This window comes from Squalius cephalus, assembly GCF_949319135.1.
Source record: "Squalius cephalus genome assembly, chromosome: 2".
Taxonomy (NCBI): domain Eukaryota; kingdom Metazoa; phylum Chordata; class Actinopteri; order Cypriniformes; family Leuciscidae; genus Squalius; species Squalius cephalus.
Genome location: NC_137123.1, coordinates 36,828,766 through 36,846,616, shown reverse-complemented (window position 1 = coordinate 36,846,616; position 17,851 = coordinate 36,828,766). Strand labels below are relative to the sequence as shown.

General features: G+C 40.4%; 2 protein-coding genes across 4 annotated transcripts in view; one reads left to right on the top strand and one right to left on the bottom strand.

Moving 5' to 3' along the window:
* The window catches only part of LOC307147501 (splicing factor U2AF 35 kDa subunit-like), a 225,512-nt gene that overhangs the window by 123,733 nt on the left and 83,928 nt on the right, over positions 1-17,851 (top strand). The gene's annotated exons all lie outside the window — the stretch shown is intronic.
* Positions 305-6,482, bottom strand: LOC307147480 (serine/threonine-protein kinase SIK2-like). The gene is made up of 7 exons (XM_079852230.1): positions 6,316-6,482; positions 5,551-5,675; positions 5,320-5,443; positions 4,888-5,111; positions 2,716-2,827; positions 2,415-2,623; positions 305-1,644 (listed from the first exon to the last, which is right to left on the bottom strand). Exons 1-6 carry the CDS (start codon positions 6,332-6,334, stop codon positions 2,418-2,420), a joined length of 810 nt encoding a protein of 269 aa, XP_079708356.1. The 5' UTR covers positions 6,335-6,482; the 3' UTR covers positions 305-1,644; positions 2,415-2,417.

The following is a 17,851-nucleotide window of genomic DNA, read 5'->3' as shown; positions in this document are numbered from 1 at the left end:
TATGATTTAAAAGCATAATCCTTTACTGTATAGGATCAATTGGAGAACTAAATGAAAGGTTGTCAAGGGAAGGTGGAGAGCTTGGTTTAAAATTGCTCTGTTTGAAGATTTCTGATCTGAGAGAGATTCCATCACTGGCACCAGTCAGACCTCTGCTTCCTCTCTTACCTGTGTCAAGACCTCTTTTCTAGACCTCTCTTGTCATTGACTCTTTCCTGTCTTGTAGATTTTAGCCCTGTTCTACTGATTACAGACTCCTCAGGGGTCTACTAAAAAAATGATTAAAAAATAAAGTTGTACCATTAACCATTAGACACACCACGTTTGTCTTTTTTTAATGCTATGTAATACAATACAAGTCACACCATACATCATAATTAAATCATATTATTGTGGACAAGTTGAATGATGCATAGATGAATATAACTACAAATAAGACATATCCAGATTCTTATTGAACTGGTGAGAACTGGTATATGAAAACAATCCAAAATGTTTTCTAAAGCTTTCTTAAACCTGTTGCCATCTGCACTTTGTCATAAGAGCTACTGATTGATTTTCTATTGACTATTGGCATTTCCCTTCAATGGGGGCTATACGTTAAGTATGTTTTTAGTGTAAAACTGTGTTGCCAGTAGATTAAATCTCTAAATATGGAACATGTATGGTAACCTACAGTATAAATTTTAACTAATGACATCTAAATGAACTGGAATTTAATTTAGATACCAACGCAGGTTACCACTTTCCAATGGACTGATAATATGCAAGCCAATAATGCAAGTGTGTCATTTTTAAAATTACTTTTTAAAAGAAGCAAGTGATAAAAACATTTGAAGTTTATTTGGTTTAAAAAAAAAGAAAGAAGATATTACAGATCTCTGTTTTAATAAACTAATAACCCCATGCATAGTATTCCACTATTAAAAACAGCAATGCCCCCTAAATTACTGTATAATAACGGTCAAGCTCTAACTAAACCAAACTAAACTAAACCAAAAGTAGTTGTCAATTATTAATAATTTTTGGCACCAAATAAATTATAATACAAAAACAACAACAAGAAAACTGTTTATAATACTAATATTCACACCACTTTCTGGACATTAACTAAGCAAACTACAATCATGACAACAATGCAATATAATGTATCAATAAAACTATTTGCCTCTTTACAAACACAGCAATTATTTATTATTAGTTAGTAATTTATTTATTAGTCAGGACAATTCACTCACACTTAAACTCTCAATTGTGACAAAAACTAAACTATATTTTATTTATAAAGGTCCTGGATAAAATCAGGGTCACTTAACTGAGGGTAATACAATGCCAATGTAAATCCCAGCCTGAGGCAGAGACTGAGATTGTGGAGTAATCTGCAGTCGAGTCTCAAGAAGCTTTGCGGCTGGTTCCACAATGGAGGAAGAAGAGGAGAGAGAAAATTGAGAGTGGCGAGGAGCTGACTGCGGTGGGAGCAAGCAGGCGGAGAGACTAATGGGTTTCCTCTGTTACTGTGGGGGAAGAGGTGGCGTGAAAAAGCTCTGTGAATCTAGGCCTGTGTTTTTTTTCAATGGAACATAAGAAGTAGAGGCCACTGGGAGAAGCTGCTGCTGGCTCTGATGGCATTGAAAGGGAACCATCCTAAAATACAAAAATAAAGAGGCTATAGGTATTTGATTTCAGCTGTTTGAAATTTACAAATAAATTTGTAATGGCTTCTATGAGGGTGAAAGTACCCTTATGAAAAACAAATACACCTACTGAAAGAGAAGTTACTTATTAGATAAGTAATGTTCTTTTAAAAGAAAACTTAAGTGAAAACTGAATGTAATGTTTTTGGACAATTCATTTCTTATTCCCAATTAAATTAAAATATATTTACATTTATATTAAATGCACTTAAGGGTGCTTTTTTGACTCAATAAAGAAGGACTTAAGTACATCTTTACAGTTTATCTTTTCATACTTCTATCGTCTTTGAAATATAAGTGTACTGCTGAGAGTACTGACAAGTTTTTATGGGAAACTAAAATATAATTAAAATTTCTACTGAAACTTGTAGGCTATGTCATGCATTTGAAAATGTTTGTAATTACACATTGCTAATGATACAGATGCAATTTAGTACAATTCAAATATATTAACTTCAAATGTAATATGAATAACTACAGTTAAAATTAAATTAAAATTAAAATTACAGTTAAAAAAAAATAAAAAAAATAAAAATAAATAAAAGGCCCCTTTTATTTATTTATTTATTTATTTATTTATTTATTATCTGCAAGTACAGGTTTTTAAAAATATACTTTTTAATACATAAGTGCACATCCAATACAACTAAGCCCTTTGGTCTTCTTATTTTTTTTAACAAGGGTAAATCATTAATTGATTAATTGATCAATTATTTTCACCTTTTATTTTTTAAAACATTCTCCTGGACACCACTGTGGAGCGCCACTGGAGAGCATGGGGGGCTTGTTAAAACTGCAGATGCTACTACCGCTTTGAGGACTGTCGTCTAGGATCCACACGTGTCGCACAGGCACCTTAGGTTTACTCCAACTCAGCTGGTCCTTAATACAGGCATTCTTTCTCAAATAAGTTGGGAAAGCCTTCACACCTAACAAAAAAAGAGGAAATATTGTTTAATTCATATTGTTTACTTTAACAAGGATATAATTTGCTCTGTGCACAGTGTACTGTTTCCCTGACCTTGTATAAGAGAGGTATCTGAGGATCTCCTTCCCTCCGGAAAGCTGGGTATGGGCAGACAACTCTGGTGCCCAAGGGTGGATGAGTGAGTGCCGGAATTCCCTAGTAATATCTGTGAACACGGACGTAATCCCTGAGTCATGCGGCCATTGGTGTCAGTGCCCATCTCTAATGGGGTGCAGAGGGTGGTGAAAGAAGAACTAGTAGAAGCAGAGGGAATGGACCTGAGGCAGCAGTTTGAGGTGGCACCATCTACACGATCTATGACTATACCTAAAGCAAGGGACAGGGAATACTAATAAAACAGAGTCAGACACATTCTGCAACACATTAATATCAATGTGTCACAGTACTTGTAGCCAGTATAAATTGACTAATCATAATGAATGAAATATCTATAGAGATTCCTTCAAACTTGGTAAGCAGGAAAAGTTCTGGGAGGCACAGGCATTTGAGGGCGTGTGTCTCTGTGATTTTCTGAACCCCAAAGAAGGATTGATCATGGACTGATCGTCCTCCTCCCTCTTTTTTAGATCCCCAGGCTGTGACTTTTGATATGCTGTAGTCTCCAGCTGGCAGGTAGCAGAAGCAGAGCATGTGTACTCTAGTGTGCTAAGATCGTCCTCCAAAGGCAGCATTGTTGCTGAAGGGTTGTGACCCCGAACTTTCAGCCAGTTTTGTAGCAGTGCTTGATGCTTCAACACTCTTTCTAACAGCAGGCAGTAGATAGCAGAAAAATGGTTGAAGCTACTGTTCTGAAGAGACTGAATACAGAGGCATGTTTTTAGTCAATAAAGTGATGCTCGGTAAGTACATGCGTATACATGTTATAATCAAGCTACTGTATAGTGTTGAGCTACTAGTCTTCATCTGTCTGTCCCAGTACAAATGACACAATGAATGTGTAACCCAATATTTGAAGGATTAAATACTTGTATCATGTCACATCTGTCTTCAGAGCAAACTTACAATACCAATGTATTTTAGTCGAATTAATATATATGCATGCAGGACAAAGCCAAGCTTAACCAAGGTCTATGAGTCTGACTTCACAAAAATCAGACTGGCATTACATGATACAGGTATAAATTCCTTTTTAATTGATTATTAAATTGTTTAAGTAAGGTTTATACATGCTAGTTTCCATGACAGAGTTCAAGATAAATATTTTCATTACTACTAGAGCTGCCAGTTTGCTTAGTTTCAAAAGATTATTAAACAGCAAGCACAAATGATGCAAAAGCTGCAGCTCTTCCGGCGCACTCAGTGTCCGAATTTGCTCACTCGTTGTCATTCACTCCTTCATGGGGACTATATGTGGAGTAATGTAGGGAATAGTGAATGAGGGTATAGGGGGCGATTTCAAACACACCCAGTAGAAGGGTTGAAGACCTCTAATTTAGACAGGGTTCCCACACCTTGGTTAACTTTAAATTCAAGGACTTTCCAGGTCCAATACCCTCAAATTGACTTAATGTGGGGACACATTTGTTGCGTCCAACAACAAACGTTGAGGTACCATCGTAGTAGTTTTGTGCGCATGTGAACATCATGGCAACGTACAACATACAACACAAAGTACCTCATGCGGGAAACACTTAACATAACATGTAAATGCGCGTAACTAACGTAAATCAAGCAAGCTAGTATGCATGATAGGCCATGAAGTGTTGGCAAAATATGAATATAAATATTTATATTATAATATAAATAATATAATATATTTATAAATAAAATACAAATAATATGTATTTTTTTTCCAGAAAACCTATTACACAAAATAAATTCAAGCACTTTCAATGACCTGTATCTATGTATGTTTATTTTCAAAAACTTTACAGTGCCTTGAATTTTTCAGATTCTCAAACTTTCAAGGATTTCAAGGACCCGTGGGAACCCTGTTTAGACTTGAAGGAATGGTCAATTCTGTCATAATCTAATGACCCTCATGTCATTTCAAACATGTATAACTTTTTTCTGTGGGAAAAAAAAAAAACACTTTTGAGAAAGGTCTCATTGTGTTTTTTCTTCCATTTGGTTACCAACATTCCTCAAAATATCTTCTTTTTTGTTTCGCAGAATGACATGAGGGTGAGTAAATAATGACAGAATTTTTTTTTTTTAAGGTGAATTAAGGTGTCTTTTTCCCACCTTGATCTCTGGGCTCCTCACCTCTATGGTTCTCTTCCTGTCAATGCCCACTGTCTGCATAATACTCAGAACTGCTTCATTGTAAGTCCCTTGTTGGAGATGAGTCTCAAGACAGGAAAAGTGTAAAGGGGAATGGAATATAGCAGAGGGATCAGCCTGCATCCAACGATGTTGTTTGATTTGTGCCACACTGAATCTCTTGGTAGGTTCAACAGCCAACATCCTCCGTATAAGGCTTTCACAGTCTGTAGAATGATGGAAAGAGCAAGGATGAAAGAAGGGCTAAAGACACCAGATTTCAGCACACCAGTCCATGAGAAAAGAGTCCAACTAAAATATTGAAAATTAATGCACAGTTAAGACGACCATGAGAATGGTGCTGGAACTATATATGTAAATGTTGTATGCCCCTCTATATACAGTGTAGGAGGAACCTTCTATATTGAGGCATACCCTGTGACATGAAGAAGGGCACTCTGAAGCGTCCGTCAGTGACTCTTCTTCTTAAGGCAAGGAGAGTGGTGCCATCAAAAGGTAGTATGCCACAAACCAATACATACAACAATACTCCCAGACTCTAAGAAGCAGTCAGAGACACATTTCAAATGTTTCCTTAATGTCAAAGAGGACATTCTGGAAATTTTCAGAGGGTCAGAACAGTTATAAAAAAGCTGAAGATCTTACCCAGATATCCAAGGGCGGTCCCTCAAATTCCTTCCCCTCAAAGACTTCTGGGGCGGCATAGGGAGGACTCCCACACCAGGTGGACAAAGATTTACCAGGCTGATAGAAGTTCCCAAAACCAAAGTCTGAAGAAATACAAAGAGATACTGTACATTAGCCATTAGATGTCTCTAAATGAGGTACTTTTAATAACAATAAGTCTCTTACAACACTTTTCACACTCTCATTAGTGCAGTGCTTCTCAATCCCGGTCCTGCAGCACCCAACAAAGATCCTGCACAAAGTGCATGCAGCACCTGCACTCCTCCCGCTCTGCATATATTTTGTCCTATATGATTGTTCACTACTCCCTACTACTTGAACTTCACTTCACTTGGGAATGTTAGTTTGCGGATTTGCGCTACGCCACTTCCTGCAACGTCATCACACACAGACTCCAGTAGCGCTTATTAGAGAAGTTTGAGGTACGATATAATATACTTCTGTAAATAAATACAATAAACATTACCATACTTTCATTCAGTATGCATGTGTAGCCCATATAGTAAATTCATAAATGTTTGGGGTGGCGCGAGGAACGGGGAGAACCACTGCATTTGAAAATTGATATAATTATGGCAATGGTCAATGGATTCATTTACTTTTTGTTTGATTGTCATAATTTTTACATGCAATCATATTTTTAAGACTCACAACCTTACAGAGGATAAGTGGTTTGGAAAATGGATGGATGAAAATAGAGGTAGGCTACATGATCTTTCTTACCTGCCAGTTTTATATTCATGTTACCATCCAGGAGTAAATTTTCTGCTTTCAGGTCTCTGTGTACAATTTGATGCTAGTGACAATATTCTACAGCATCAAGGAGTTGCCAGAACTTCCTACGAGCTTCTGCTTCACTTAGATGACCAACTGAGGTAAGATAGCCTAATCTTTGAAAGAGAAAGATAATAGCAGTATTAGTTACCAGCATGAGAGGCAATGACATAAAAGCCTAAAAAATACAGATTTGTAGGTAATTAAAAGATTCTCTTTACCAAACATCTCTCAATTTTTGGCATACTCTGTCACAATATACAGCATGTCTTTGGTCTCCATAACCTACATTACACAAACACATTCTTCATACTTGTGACAAGCAGTATTTTTTTTTTTTTTTTTAACATAGATCTTCATAAATAAAATGATGAATCAAAATTACAGTTACATCTTATTGGAGTCATGGAACAATAGGTAGTGCACATACATGACACAAAAGAGCTGCTTCTCAGGGAACACAAATTGGAATCCTGCTTGATTAAAAAGGCTAAATGCCTAAACAAATGATATCTCAACATCTAATTACATGAGAATTTTCTGTCTAATTTAATTTCAACTCAGTTTTATTTTTATTTTTCTAGAACATGGCCCCGTTTTGTCATGCGTCTATATGGACTTGGAACATCAACATTAAATAATTATTGAGAAAGCAGTTGTATCATGACGTTTCCATTGTAAGCAGGGCCGGTTCTAGACATTTGGAGGCCCTAGGCAAAATTCATGTTGGAGGCCCCCCCACCCCCAATAAAAAACACTTGAAACAAATATGATTCCTAACCTTTTTATTTATACAACATTTAATTTTAAATTTAGTATATTTTTACTTACACAGTACATAAGTTTGGACAAATTACTATTTTTAATGTTTTTGAAAGAAGTCTCTTATGCTCATCAAGCCTGGATTTATTTGATCAAAAATAGCCTACAGAAAAATAATATAGTGAAATATTATTACAATTTAAAATAATGGTTTTCTATTTTACTATACTTTAAAATATATTTCTGTGATGCAAAGCTGAATTTAGTGTCACGTGATCCTTCAGAAAACTTTATAATATTCGGATTTATTATCAAATGTTAGAAATGGTGCTTAATATTTATTTTATAACGTGATACTTTTTTTCAGGATTTTTTGATTATTAAAAAGTTGTTTTAAAAAAGTCTTCACTATCACTTTTATATATTTAACACATCCTCGCTGAATATTCCTGTTTTTTTTCTGTATTTTTGATCAAATAAATGCAGGCTTGTAGAGCATAATAAGAAACTTCTTTCAAAAACATTAAAAATAGTAATGGGTCCAGACTTTTTACTGGTAGCCTACTACATCAAACTTCATCTAAGGTAATCTCTTTTTTGTTTAATGAAGATGTTATTGTTCTTGTTGTTATTTTGCTGTTTTATTCAGTTTATTCACAGTTCCAGAATACCACTTCAGTAGATGAACATGAACGTGCTTTTATAATTTTTTTCATATGCGTTATGGGCAGGATTTTTCCCTCCCATTTAATCAATATTGACTGCAGATATTGTCATATTATTAATATCAGTAATATGATATTATGTATTGCATTGCTACCTTAAATATGCTATACACAAATCAAGTGGAAGAGAAAGATACGATCGCTACTGAGCAGGAAAAAAAAATCTAAACTGATATTCGTATAGGCTATGATGTCAGGGTATTATCTAATCATCAGCATCAGAATATAGAAGATAGACCCATAGATATGAGATCCTTTATTTGAAACATTTAAAAATGTTGCAGTGTGTTGGTTTTTTAACTTTGAATACAAACGTCTTGTCTTTTACTTTTGTAGCTTTTTTACTAGTCAGCTCCCAACGCGATGTTATTCATTGTACGCGCAAATTCAAAGCGTCGCGTCTGGGCACGTTAATGACGCTCGCGCTCTTTTAAACTCGTAGACTAACAAAGCGGTGAATGATTTTTCCAGAAATGACGCTGATCTACAGTAGCCCACAAGTTTATATTTAAAATACATTGCAATCACTCCAAAATCGATGACCTGCATTACGAGCTGTGCTTTTTTGCGTGCCTATTTAGGCTTTTGCTTCGCACTCGCAGCACCTGATGGATGCGTTCGTTGACCGCCTCTGACCGCCGCTGACTCGGACTTAACTGGCTGGCGCCTCTATATATATACAGTCATGGGCTGGCGTTAATGTGACGTAATGTAACAGTCTATGGTTAAGATAAACATCGTCACTATTTTTAGTTAATTAATACATTTTGAAATAAATTGTAGATAGAACATTTGTACAATTTTTTTTTTTTTTTTTTTTTTTTTTTTTGTCCCTCTGTCTGGGCCCCATCCCGCCAATCGGGCCCTAGGCACGTGCCTAGTTTGCCTTTGCGTTAATCCGGCTCTGGTTGAGATATAGGAGGACAATATAAGACATAGTATGAAATATTAAACTCTTATTTCTAGTGAACATGGATCATTAAGAGTATTACTATTATTGACAAAGGTCTATCAACATAATATGTGCCTAATAAATGAATATAGGCCTATAATATATGGGTATCAATCAACCATAATTATTGAATAACACAAGCACACACACACACACACACACACACACACACACACACACCTGGTAAAGCTTGATTATGTATGGGTGCTTCAAAAGCTTCATGATTTTAACTTCCCGGTTAATCTTCTCTAAATCAGATTCATCCAGTCGAGTTTTATCAATGATTTTTATGGCAACCTGTTAAAGTACAACCAGAGAATATTTAGTGAAGGAGGTGCCCAGAGGTAAACAAATAAAAATTTTTTTTATTTATCATGAAATTAGCAATAATTCCCCTTATATTTCGCCTAATTTACGCTAATATATTTTTACATTGCAGGTGAAACGACTTTAAGTAATTAACAAAAAGCACAACATAGGCCTACCTCTGTTTTGGTGACTTCGTGTCTAGCTAGTTCTCTTACGAGAGGTTCTCTCGTATTGCGTAAGTTGCTTACGCTACAGGTAAAGTCATCTTTTCTCGAGATCTGAAGCCAAAAAATTATCCTTAATTTTGTATTTATTGTCAACGCAGTGCGGCAGCCAGCCGACCATAGCAGGCTGTATAAGCGTGCTCATTGGCTGTCCTGCGGCAACTGCAGCAACCTACCGGTGAGCCCTGCGTGACGTCACGCCTAATGAGGGCGCTTTGCGCCCTCCACGCGTCACAGCCCGCCAGAATGGGTGTGGCTTAGCGTATATAAGGAAGGGCTCAACGGGCTGAACTCTGATTTTCATTTCTTCAGCGAAGCTCTACGCATCGCTGGATCTTGAGAAGCTGCCGCCGTCGAAACAAGCGACCAGCAAGCCTAGGAAAGCGACTGAGGAAGCCGGCCGTCTTCACCGCCTTCAGCCATCCGTGCCTGCCGCGCTATCCGGCGACAAAGTATCCTTTCTCTGCTGTGTGTGTTCGCCGGCGCGATACACACTCACTATCTAAAAGAGCATGAGGCGTTTTTAGCAAAATGCTCGTGCCGAGCCCCGCTCAGCGCAATGCGAGAAGCTTTCAATGTCGACCCTGCGGGCTCGACTTGAAGCATTCGACGCCGAAGCTGTCACTCCACCTGTCTCTGCTGGGCCGCGCAGGAAGAAGCGCCGCTCCCAGAGGCGTTGAGATATAGGATTGAGAAGAGGCGTTGTATAGAGATATAGGAGACCGATGTGGCGCTTAAAATCTCGCCGGAACCCTTCCCTCGAGCTTCTTTCTCTCCTTCTCCGCCCCTCCTCCCGGACGCGCAGCCACCGGCTCCCGCCCGCGCCGCCGCCGCCTCAGGAGATGGAGCGGATGAAGACGCCGCCGCTGACAGCTGCTCCATCCTGGCCTCTGACAGCGAGGAATGGTCCGGTTCACACCACTCTGCCTCCTCGTTAGTCCAGGAGTCCGGCCGTACTCGGGCCAGCGTGGATGCGGAACTCCTGCGCCTCCTCACCAAGGCCGTCGACCAACTTGGCCGCGAGTGGTCACCGCCTAAAGAGCCCGCGCCTAACAGACTCAACGGCTGCTTTCTCCATCGCCGCCGCCAAGCGCCCGCATCCAGGACTGCACCCTTCCTGCCGGAGCTCCACGCTGAGCTTTCAAAATCGTGGAATGCACCATTCTCCGTGAGAGTCCACTCTCATGTCTCCTCTGCGCTCTCACAGGTTGACGGCGCCGCCGAGAAGGGGTATAATTCTATTCCCCCAGTGGAAGAAGCGGTTGCAGCGCACCTTTGCCCGCCCTCTGCTGGATGGCGCTCAAAGGCTGCCCTCCCGTCCAAAGCCTACAGGACTACATCAGCCCTTGTCAGCCCTTGTTCGCCGCCGCCGGACAGGCTGCCTCAGCCTTGCACTCCATGGCAGTCCTACAGATCCTCCAAGCCGATCTCCTCCGTGATCTGGACGAGAAAGGCCCAGATCCTGCCTCCATCACGGATTTGCGCAGCGCGACGGATCTCTCCCTTCGCGCTAAGTCCGCTGCCCAGGCTCTTGGAAGGTGCATGTCCTCGCTGACCGTCACAGAGAGGCACCTCTGGTTGACGCTCACCAACATGAGGGAGTCTGAGCGAGCCGTTTTTCTCAACGCCCCGCTCTCCCCCACCGGCCTCTTCTGCCCAGCGGTTAACGGGATCGTAGACCGCTTCTCGGAGGTACAAAAGACCACTCAGGCTATGAACCTTTTCCTGCCTCGACGCTCGAGCTCAGCCGCACGCCGCTCTCGGAACCAGCCTGCGCAAAGCTCTACCCAGCGTCCAGCTCAGCCTCCGTCTTCGCAGCGACGACAGGGCGGCCGCCCTAGATCGCGCTCGACCAGCCGTCACAGGCCGCCTCCCCCGCAGGGACCCCGGCCTAAGATCACGCTAAAACCCAAGCCCACGAAGTCCTCCTAGCAGCTCAAAGGAGGAAAATGCTAGTGACAATAGCATTTTCTAGTGACAATAGAAAATGCTAGTGACAATAGCCGCGGCCGGACCACCGTCAAAGCGTTCCGCTCTGCCAGTCCCCGTAGTCATGGCTACTGCAGATGTGTATTACGCAGCCAACGAGCCGGTGATACAACCCGCTCGCCTGCATACAACCGCCGTTGTCATGGCGACCCAGAGAAATCTCAAAAAGAGCATAATGTCTGGTTGTCCGGCTCACGCAGCATGTGTTTTAAGTGTAGAAAATGTGCCCACGTTTCAGTGTTCAGCCCTACACACAAGCACTATACCCCCCGTGCCTTTCACGGAGCCCACTCTCATAAAGCTGGCAAAAGCCGCTCGAGTGTTAGATGTAGGACATGTGCCCACGACCCTGTGCCCACACCTACTCACTGCCCGCTCCGTTACACGGCCACTTCCTGCCGGTCAAGTCACGAATGTAAGTCTTGTGCCCGCTCACGAGCGCTCACACTTACTTACAAGCATTTTACCCCTGCGCCTCCGAGTCAGGTTCTCGAGCCCACAGAATGTGGCAATCGGAACCCGGAGGCCATTTTGCCCCTAGCTGTACATGCAAAAGCATGGGAAGCTATTCCAGGCGTGTCAGAATGGGTGCTGAGCACAGTAAAGCAGGGCTATTCGTTGCAGTTCGCTCGCCGTCCCCCGCGCTTTCGAGCACAAACCGAGACTAGAGTGAATGGGGAAGTAGCACACCTACTTCGTGCAGAAATAGCGAAACTTCTGTGCAAAGGGGCCATAGAACCGGTACCTCCTTCTCTGAGCGAGTCAGGCTTTTACAGCCGTTACTTCCTCGTGCCCAAGAAGGACGGAGCACTCAGACCGATCCTAGATCTGAGATATTTGAACAAAGCTCTTATGAGAAGATTGTTCAAAATGCTCACAACCAGACAGATCCTCGCGCAAATTCGACCGGGGGACTGGTTTATTTCCCTCGATCTGAAAGACGCTTACTTTCAGATTCAGATAATACCACGTCACAGGCCATTCTTGAGATTCGCCTTCGATGGTCAGGTATATCAATACACCGTCCTGCCGTTCGGCCTGTCTTTGGCACCCCGTACATTCACGAAGTGCATGGACACGGCTCTCGCTCCCCTGAGAAATCAGGGCATGCGGATTTTGAACTATTTGGACGATTGGCTGATTCTAGCACAGTCAGAGAAAGAACTTATTTCTCACAGAACAGTGCTTCTCAGCCACCTGGAAAGCCTGGGTCTCACAGTCAACTGGACCAAGAGCTCATTACTGCCCAGTCAGTCAGTCTCTTTTCTGAGTATAGAACTGGACTCTGTGGCAATGACGGCCCGGCTGTCGACACCTTTGTCAAACAGCGACCCCTAGAGTCGCTGTGGAGTACTTGTATTTAACGTTACTGTTGTAAATACCACTCACTCAGAGCAGTCTCTGCACTCACGACCTGATCTCCTCCCCCATGTATACCGGCGTCGGACATCGAACAGGCACAGATAGCCTCCGAAGATGTCTACTGACGAGGTAATGTTTCACGATTTCATACAAATATGCCAGCTAAAGTCAGATAAATCCCATCACATAGAGCCTCTTTCACCTAGCTATCATCATATAGAGACTGTGTCTGTTCCCCGAATTTGTCTGTGTCTGTTCCCCGAATTTATCTCACCCAGGTCAGATAAATCCCATCACATAGAGCCTCTTTCACCTAGCTATCATAATATAGAGACTGTGTCTGTTCCCCGAATTTGGAAATCCAAAAAACGTTTAAACCCATCTAAGGTTAAAAATTTTATTGATGTTCAACAAATAAAAAAACAGCTATAATACAGATGAGCAAATGCTATAGCTTGGGTTGCTGAATATTCGATCGCTTACTTCAAAAGCACTCATTGTTAATGATATGATTTCAGATAATAACCTAGATGTGCTGTGTTTGACAGAAACCTGGCTAAAACCAAATGATTACATTACTTTAAATGAGTCCACCCCGCAAGATTACTCTCATAAACATGAGCCTCGTCTGAAACGCAAAGGGGGTGGTGTTGCTGTAATTTATAGTAATATTTTCAAAACCACTAAGAAATCAAGTTTTAAATATAATTATTTTGAAGTGTTAGTGCTTAATGTAAAAATATATAGTATAAATGATAAATCACGTTTGAGATTTGTGCTGGCTACTGTATACAGGCCACCAGGGCACCATACAGACTTTATCAAAGAATTTGCGGACTTTCTATCAGAGTTAGTATTGGCTGCAGATAAAGTACTAATTGTTGGTGATTTTAATATACACATCGATAATGAAAAAGATGCATTGGGTTTGGCATTTAAAGACATTGTAAACTCAATTGGAGTTAGACAACACGTGTCAGGACCTACTCATCGTCGTAATCATACTCTAGATCTAATATTATCACATGGAATAGATGTTGATGCCGTTGAAATTCTGCAGCAGAGCGATGACATCTCAGATCATTATCTAGTCTCGTGTAAATTACATTTAGCCAAGGCTGCAAAGCCGACTCCGTGTTTCAAATATGTTAGACCTATCACTTCTGCCACTAAAGATTGCTTTATTAATAATCTTCCTGATCAGTTTCATCATCTCAGCATCCCAGATAGCTTAGAAGAACTTGATATTGCAACAGAAACTTTTAACTCTCTCTTTTCCAGCACTTTAGACACAGTTGCTCCTTTGCGCTTTAAGAAGATTAAAGAAAATAATCCAACGTCGTGGTACAACAAGCACACTCAGGCCCTTAAGAGAGCAGCCAGAAAAATGGAACGCAACTGGAAGAAAACAAAACTAGAGGTATTTCGCATTTCATGGAAAGAGAGCTCGATAGCATATAGAGAGGCATTGAAAGCTGCTAGATCTGCTTATTTTTCAACCCTATTAGAAGAAAATAAACATAATCCTAGGTTTTTATTTGAAACAGTGGCTAAACTAACGAAAAAGAAAGCTTCAAACACAGATGTTTCCAAGCAGCACAGCAGTAATGATTTTATGAACTTCTTCACTTATAAGATTGATAATATCAGGGACAAAATTATAACTATGCAACCGTCTACTACAGTATCGCATCAGGCAGTGCATTGTAGTCTCCCTGAGGAAAAATTTGATTCATTCGTTGCTATAGGAGAGGAAGAATTTACTAAACTCGTTAAATCATCTAAATCGACAACATGTATGTTAGACCCTATACCGACTAAGCTACTGAAAGAGATGCTTCCAGAGGTCATAGATCCTCTTCTTAATATCATTAATTCGTCTTTGTCTCTAGGATACGTACCAAAAAACTTTAAGCTGGCTATGATTAAACCGCTTGTTAAAAAAACGCAACTTGATCCTACAGAATTAGTCAATTACAGGCCGATCTCGAATCTACCTTTTCTGTCAAAGATACTAGAAAAGGCAGTATCTTCACAACTGTGTTCCTTTTTAGAAAGAAATGATATCTGCGAGGATTTTCAGTCAGGATTTAGACCGTACCATAGTACTGAGACTGCTCTCGTTAGAGTCACAAATGATTTGCTCTTATCATCCGATCGTGGTTGTATCTCTCTATTAGTGTTACTCGATCTTAGTGCTGCGTTTGACACCATTGACCACAACATTCTTTTAAATAGACTAGAAAACTATGTTGGCATTAGTGGAATTGCACTAGCATGGTTTAAATTATACTTATCTGACCGTTATCAATTTGTAGCAGTAAATGAAGAGATGTCTCATCGATCACAAGTTCAGTATGGCGTACCACAAGGCTCAGTACTAGGACCGTTGCTGTTCACTCTGTACATGCTACCATTAGGAGATATCATTAGGAAACATGGAATTAGCTTCCACTGTTATGCTGACGATACTCAGCTCTATATTTCTTCAAAACCTAACGAAACTTACCAATTCACTAAATTAACAGAATGCATAGCTGATATAAAAAATTGGATGACTCGTAATTTCCTACTTCTAAATTCTGAAAAAACAGAGATTCTAATTATTGGACAAAAAACTTCCTCACGTAATAACCTAGAATACTGTCTAACACTTGATGGCTGCTCTGTTAAGTCTTCGTCGTCGGTTAGGAACCTGGGTGTGCTCTTTGATACCAATCTTTCATTTGAAAGTCACGTGTCAAGTATCTGTAAAACCGCATTTTTCCATCTTAAAAATATATCTAAATTACGTCATATGCTCTCACTGACAAATGCGGAACAATTAGTTCATGCTTTCATGACATCAAGGCTAGATTATTGTAATGCTCTACTGGGTGGTTGCCCTGCACGCTTAATAAACAAACTACAGCTGGTTAAAAACGCAGCAGCTCGAGTTCTTACCAGAACCAGGAAGTATGACCATATTAGCCCAGTTCTGTCAAAACTGCACTGGCTCCCTATTAAACATCGCATCAATTTTAAAATATTGCTGATGACTTACAAAGCACTAAATGGGAGACATTTGCCGAAATAATGAAAGATGATGACCAAATTGCTGGCTTTGTCATGTGTACTTCTTGCGATGCTATTTACACATTTGATAACCACAAAACTGGCACGACCAACCAGGCACGGCGCCAGGATTTCAGTTTTGGATGGGCCAGTAGGTGGGCCTTAAATTAAAAACATTAAATTTAAAAAAAAAAAACGTTATCCAATCACTGCTTAACCTAATAAAAAAATATTGACTAAAAGCCTACTGTTATATTATCTGTGCGTATACATAATATAGATTTTAATAGCTTGATGCTCTTTAAATATTTTGTTGCATTGTTAAAAGTAAATCCGCGATCGCTCTCCATGGTTCTGACCAAGAAGAGCGCTTTGGAATCTCCATTACGCATCGTACCTGGGCTGCATTTTCCGATAACGTTGTCTCTTAGCGCGCTACGAAGACTCTTAAGGTATAACTTAACTAAAGGTATACTACCACTAAAGGTATATCATTGCTAGGCGTCTTCAGGGCTATCATCCACTCGCGAGGCAGAGGCGCTGAAAGGCAGAGGCACTGAAAGGCAGAGGCGCTCTCGCCCTCCTAGCAACGGCGTTGTTTTTGGTAACATGATTTTGACGACTTCATTAAGTTTTGTTTTATAGAAAACTCTTTTTAAAAGATTTTCGTTTTGTATAAATCGTATCTTAATTTTGATCAATGTTTTATCCATCAATTGCCCGTATTTAATAAATAAGACGCAAATATATAGCAGGCAATGTAAGAAGGCGCCGGCACGATCACTTGCATTGCATGTGAACTGGAGGGCGCCGAAACTCAGCTTGTGCCTCACAAATTTGAGAAATATAGGCTATATATTACAGAAAGCTTGAAATGTCTACTTTTAAACGAAAATATTCAAACCAAAATAAATAGGCTACTCTCTGATCATGTAATTTCTCCCTGGCGTTCATGGCGAGTCCGCAATCTCCGCACCGTCAACTTCATCTTTGCAGCGACACAGAAAACACCAGTTTATTACTAAACAATTAAATGTCTCCTTGCTAATTTAGACACATTCATAATCATTACTTTAACCGGTTCTTTGTGGCAAGCTTTAAGCGTGCGGTCATAACGCTTAGGCTATTATCCTGTAGGCTATAGCCTAAGTAATTGAATTAATATAAAGGGGCGATTTGTCCACCAATGGCTTAAATGAACAACTACTAGTCGACTAGAAAAAAAAAATAGTCGGAGGCAGCCCTTATTCCACATTTTCGAACCAGCAGGCCATCTGGGTTGAGCGAGCGACCCTGAGCGGAATGAGTGAGCGGAGCGGAATATTCAGAAATGCGCTCTCACTCACGAGCTCTGATCGGAACAAACCCGAACCTCACTGTCTGCTGAACTTGCGCAGAAACATCAAAATAGACATAGCCAGCTTTTTTAAATTGTTTTTAAAACTAAACATTTAGACTATTTTAGTACAAATTATGATCTTATTGACGATTTTTTATAATTCTTGACAAAATTAGAATATATTAAGTTATATTAAGATGCTACGATGAGCATTTACTACTTTTAAAAAATGCGGGTCAGGAAGCGGGTCGGGTACAATATTTTCTTTTTCTTTTTTTGCGGTCCGAGTTGCGGGCGGGTTAGTTGAAAACGTCGGTCGGGTGCGGTTTGTTTATACGTTGACCCGCGCATCACTGCTGGCGGTAGATCCTTTTCCTATTTAGCACCAAAACTTTGGAACAATCTTCCTAACATTGTCCGGGAAGCAGACACACTCTGTCAGTTCAAAGCCAGATTAAAGACACATCTCTTTGACATAGAAACATAGAGTTTACAAATAAGAGATTTACTTCCTAGTCCATCAACAAGAACGCCTGGTCAGCATCGCTGTTGCATCCTTTGCTGCTTTTTAGCTCTGGCCAACGAGTGAAAGCCTGACTGAGTGGGACTCTTGTGTCTCACTTTCTCATTTTCTTTTCCTTGACTCTTCCGACCGCGTTTTCTTCATCGTCTCTGTCATGATTCACGTCTGAAATGCGTGCTAGTGTCTTCCATAGAGGCTGCTTCATATGTTGTTGATGTATGTGACGTTGTGCCGTAAAGCAAATCG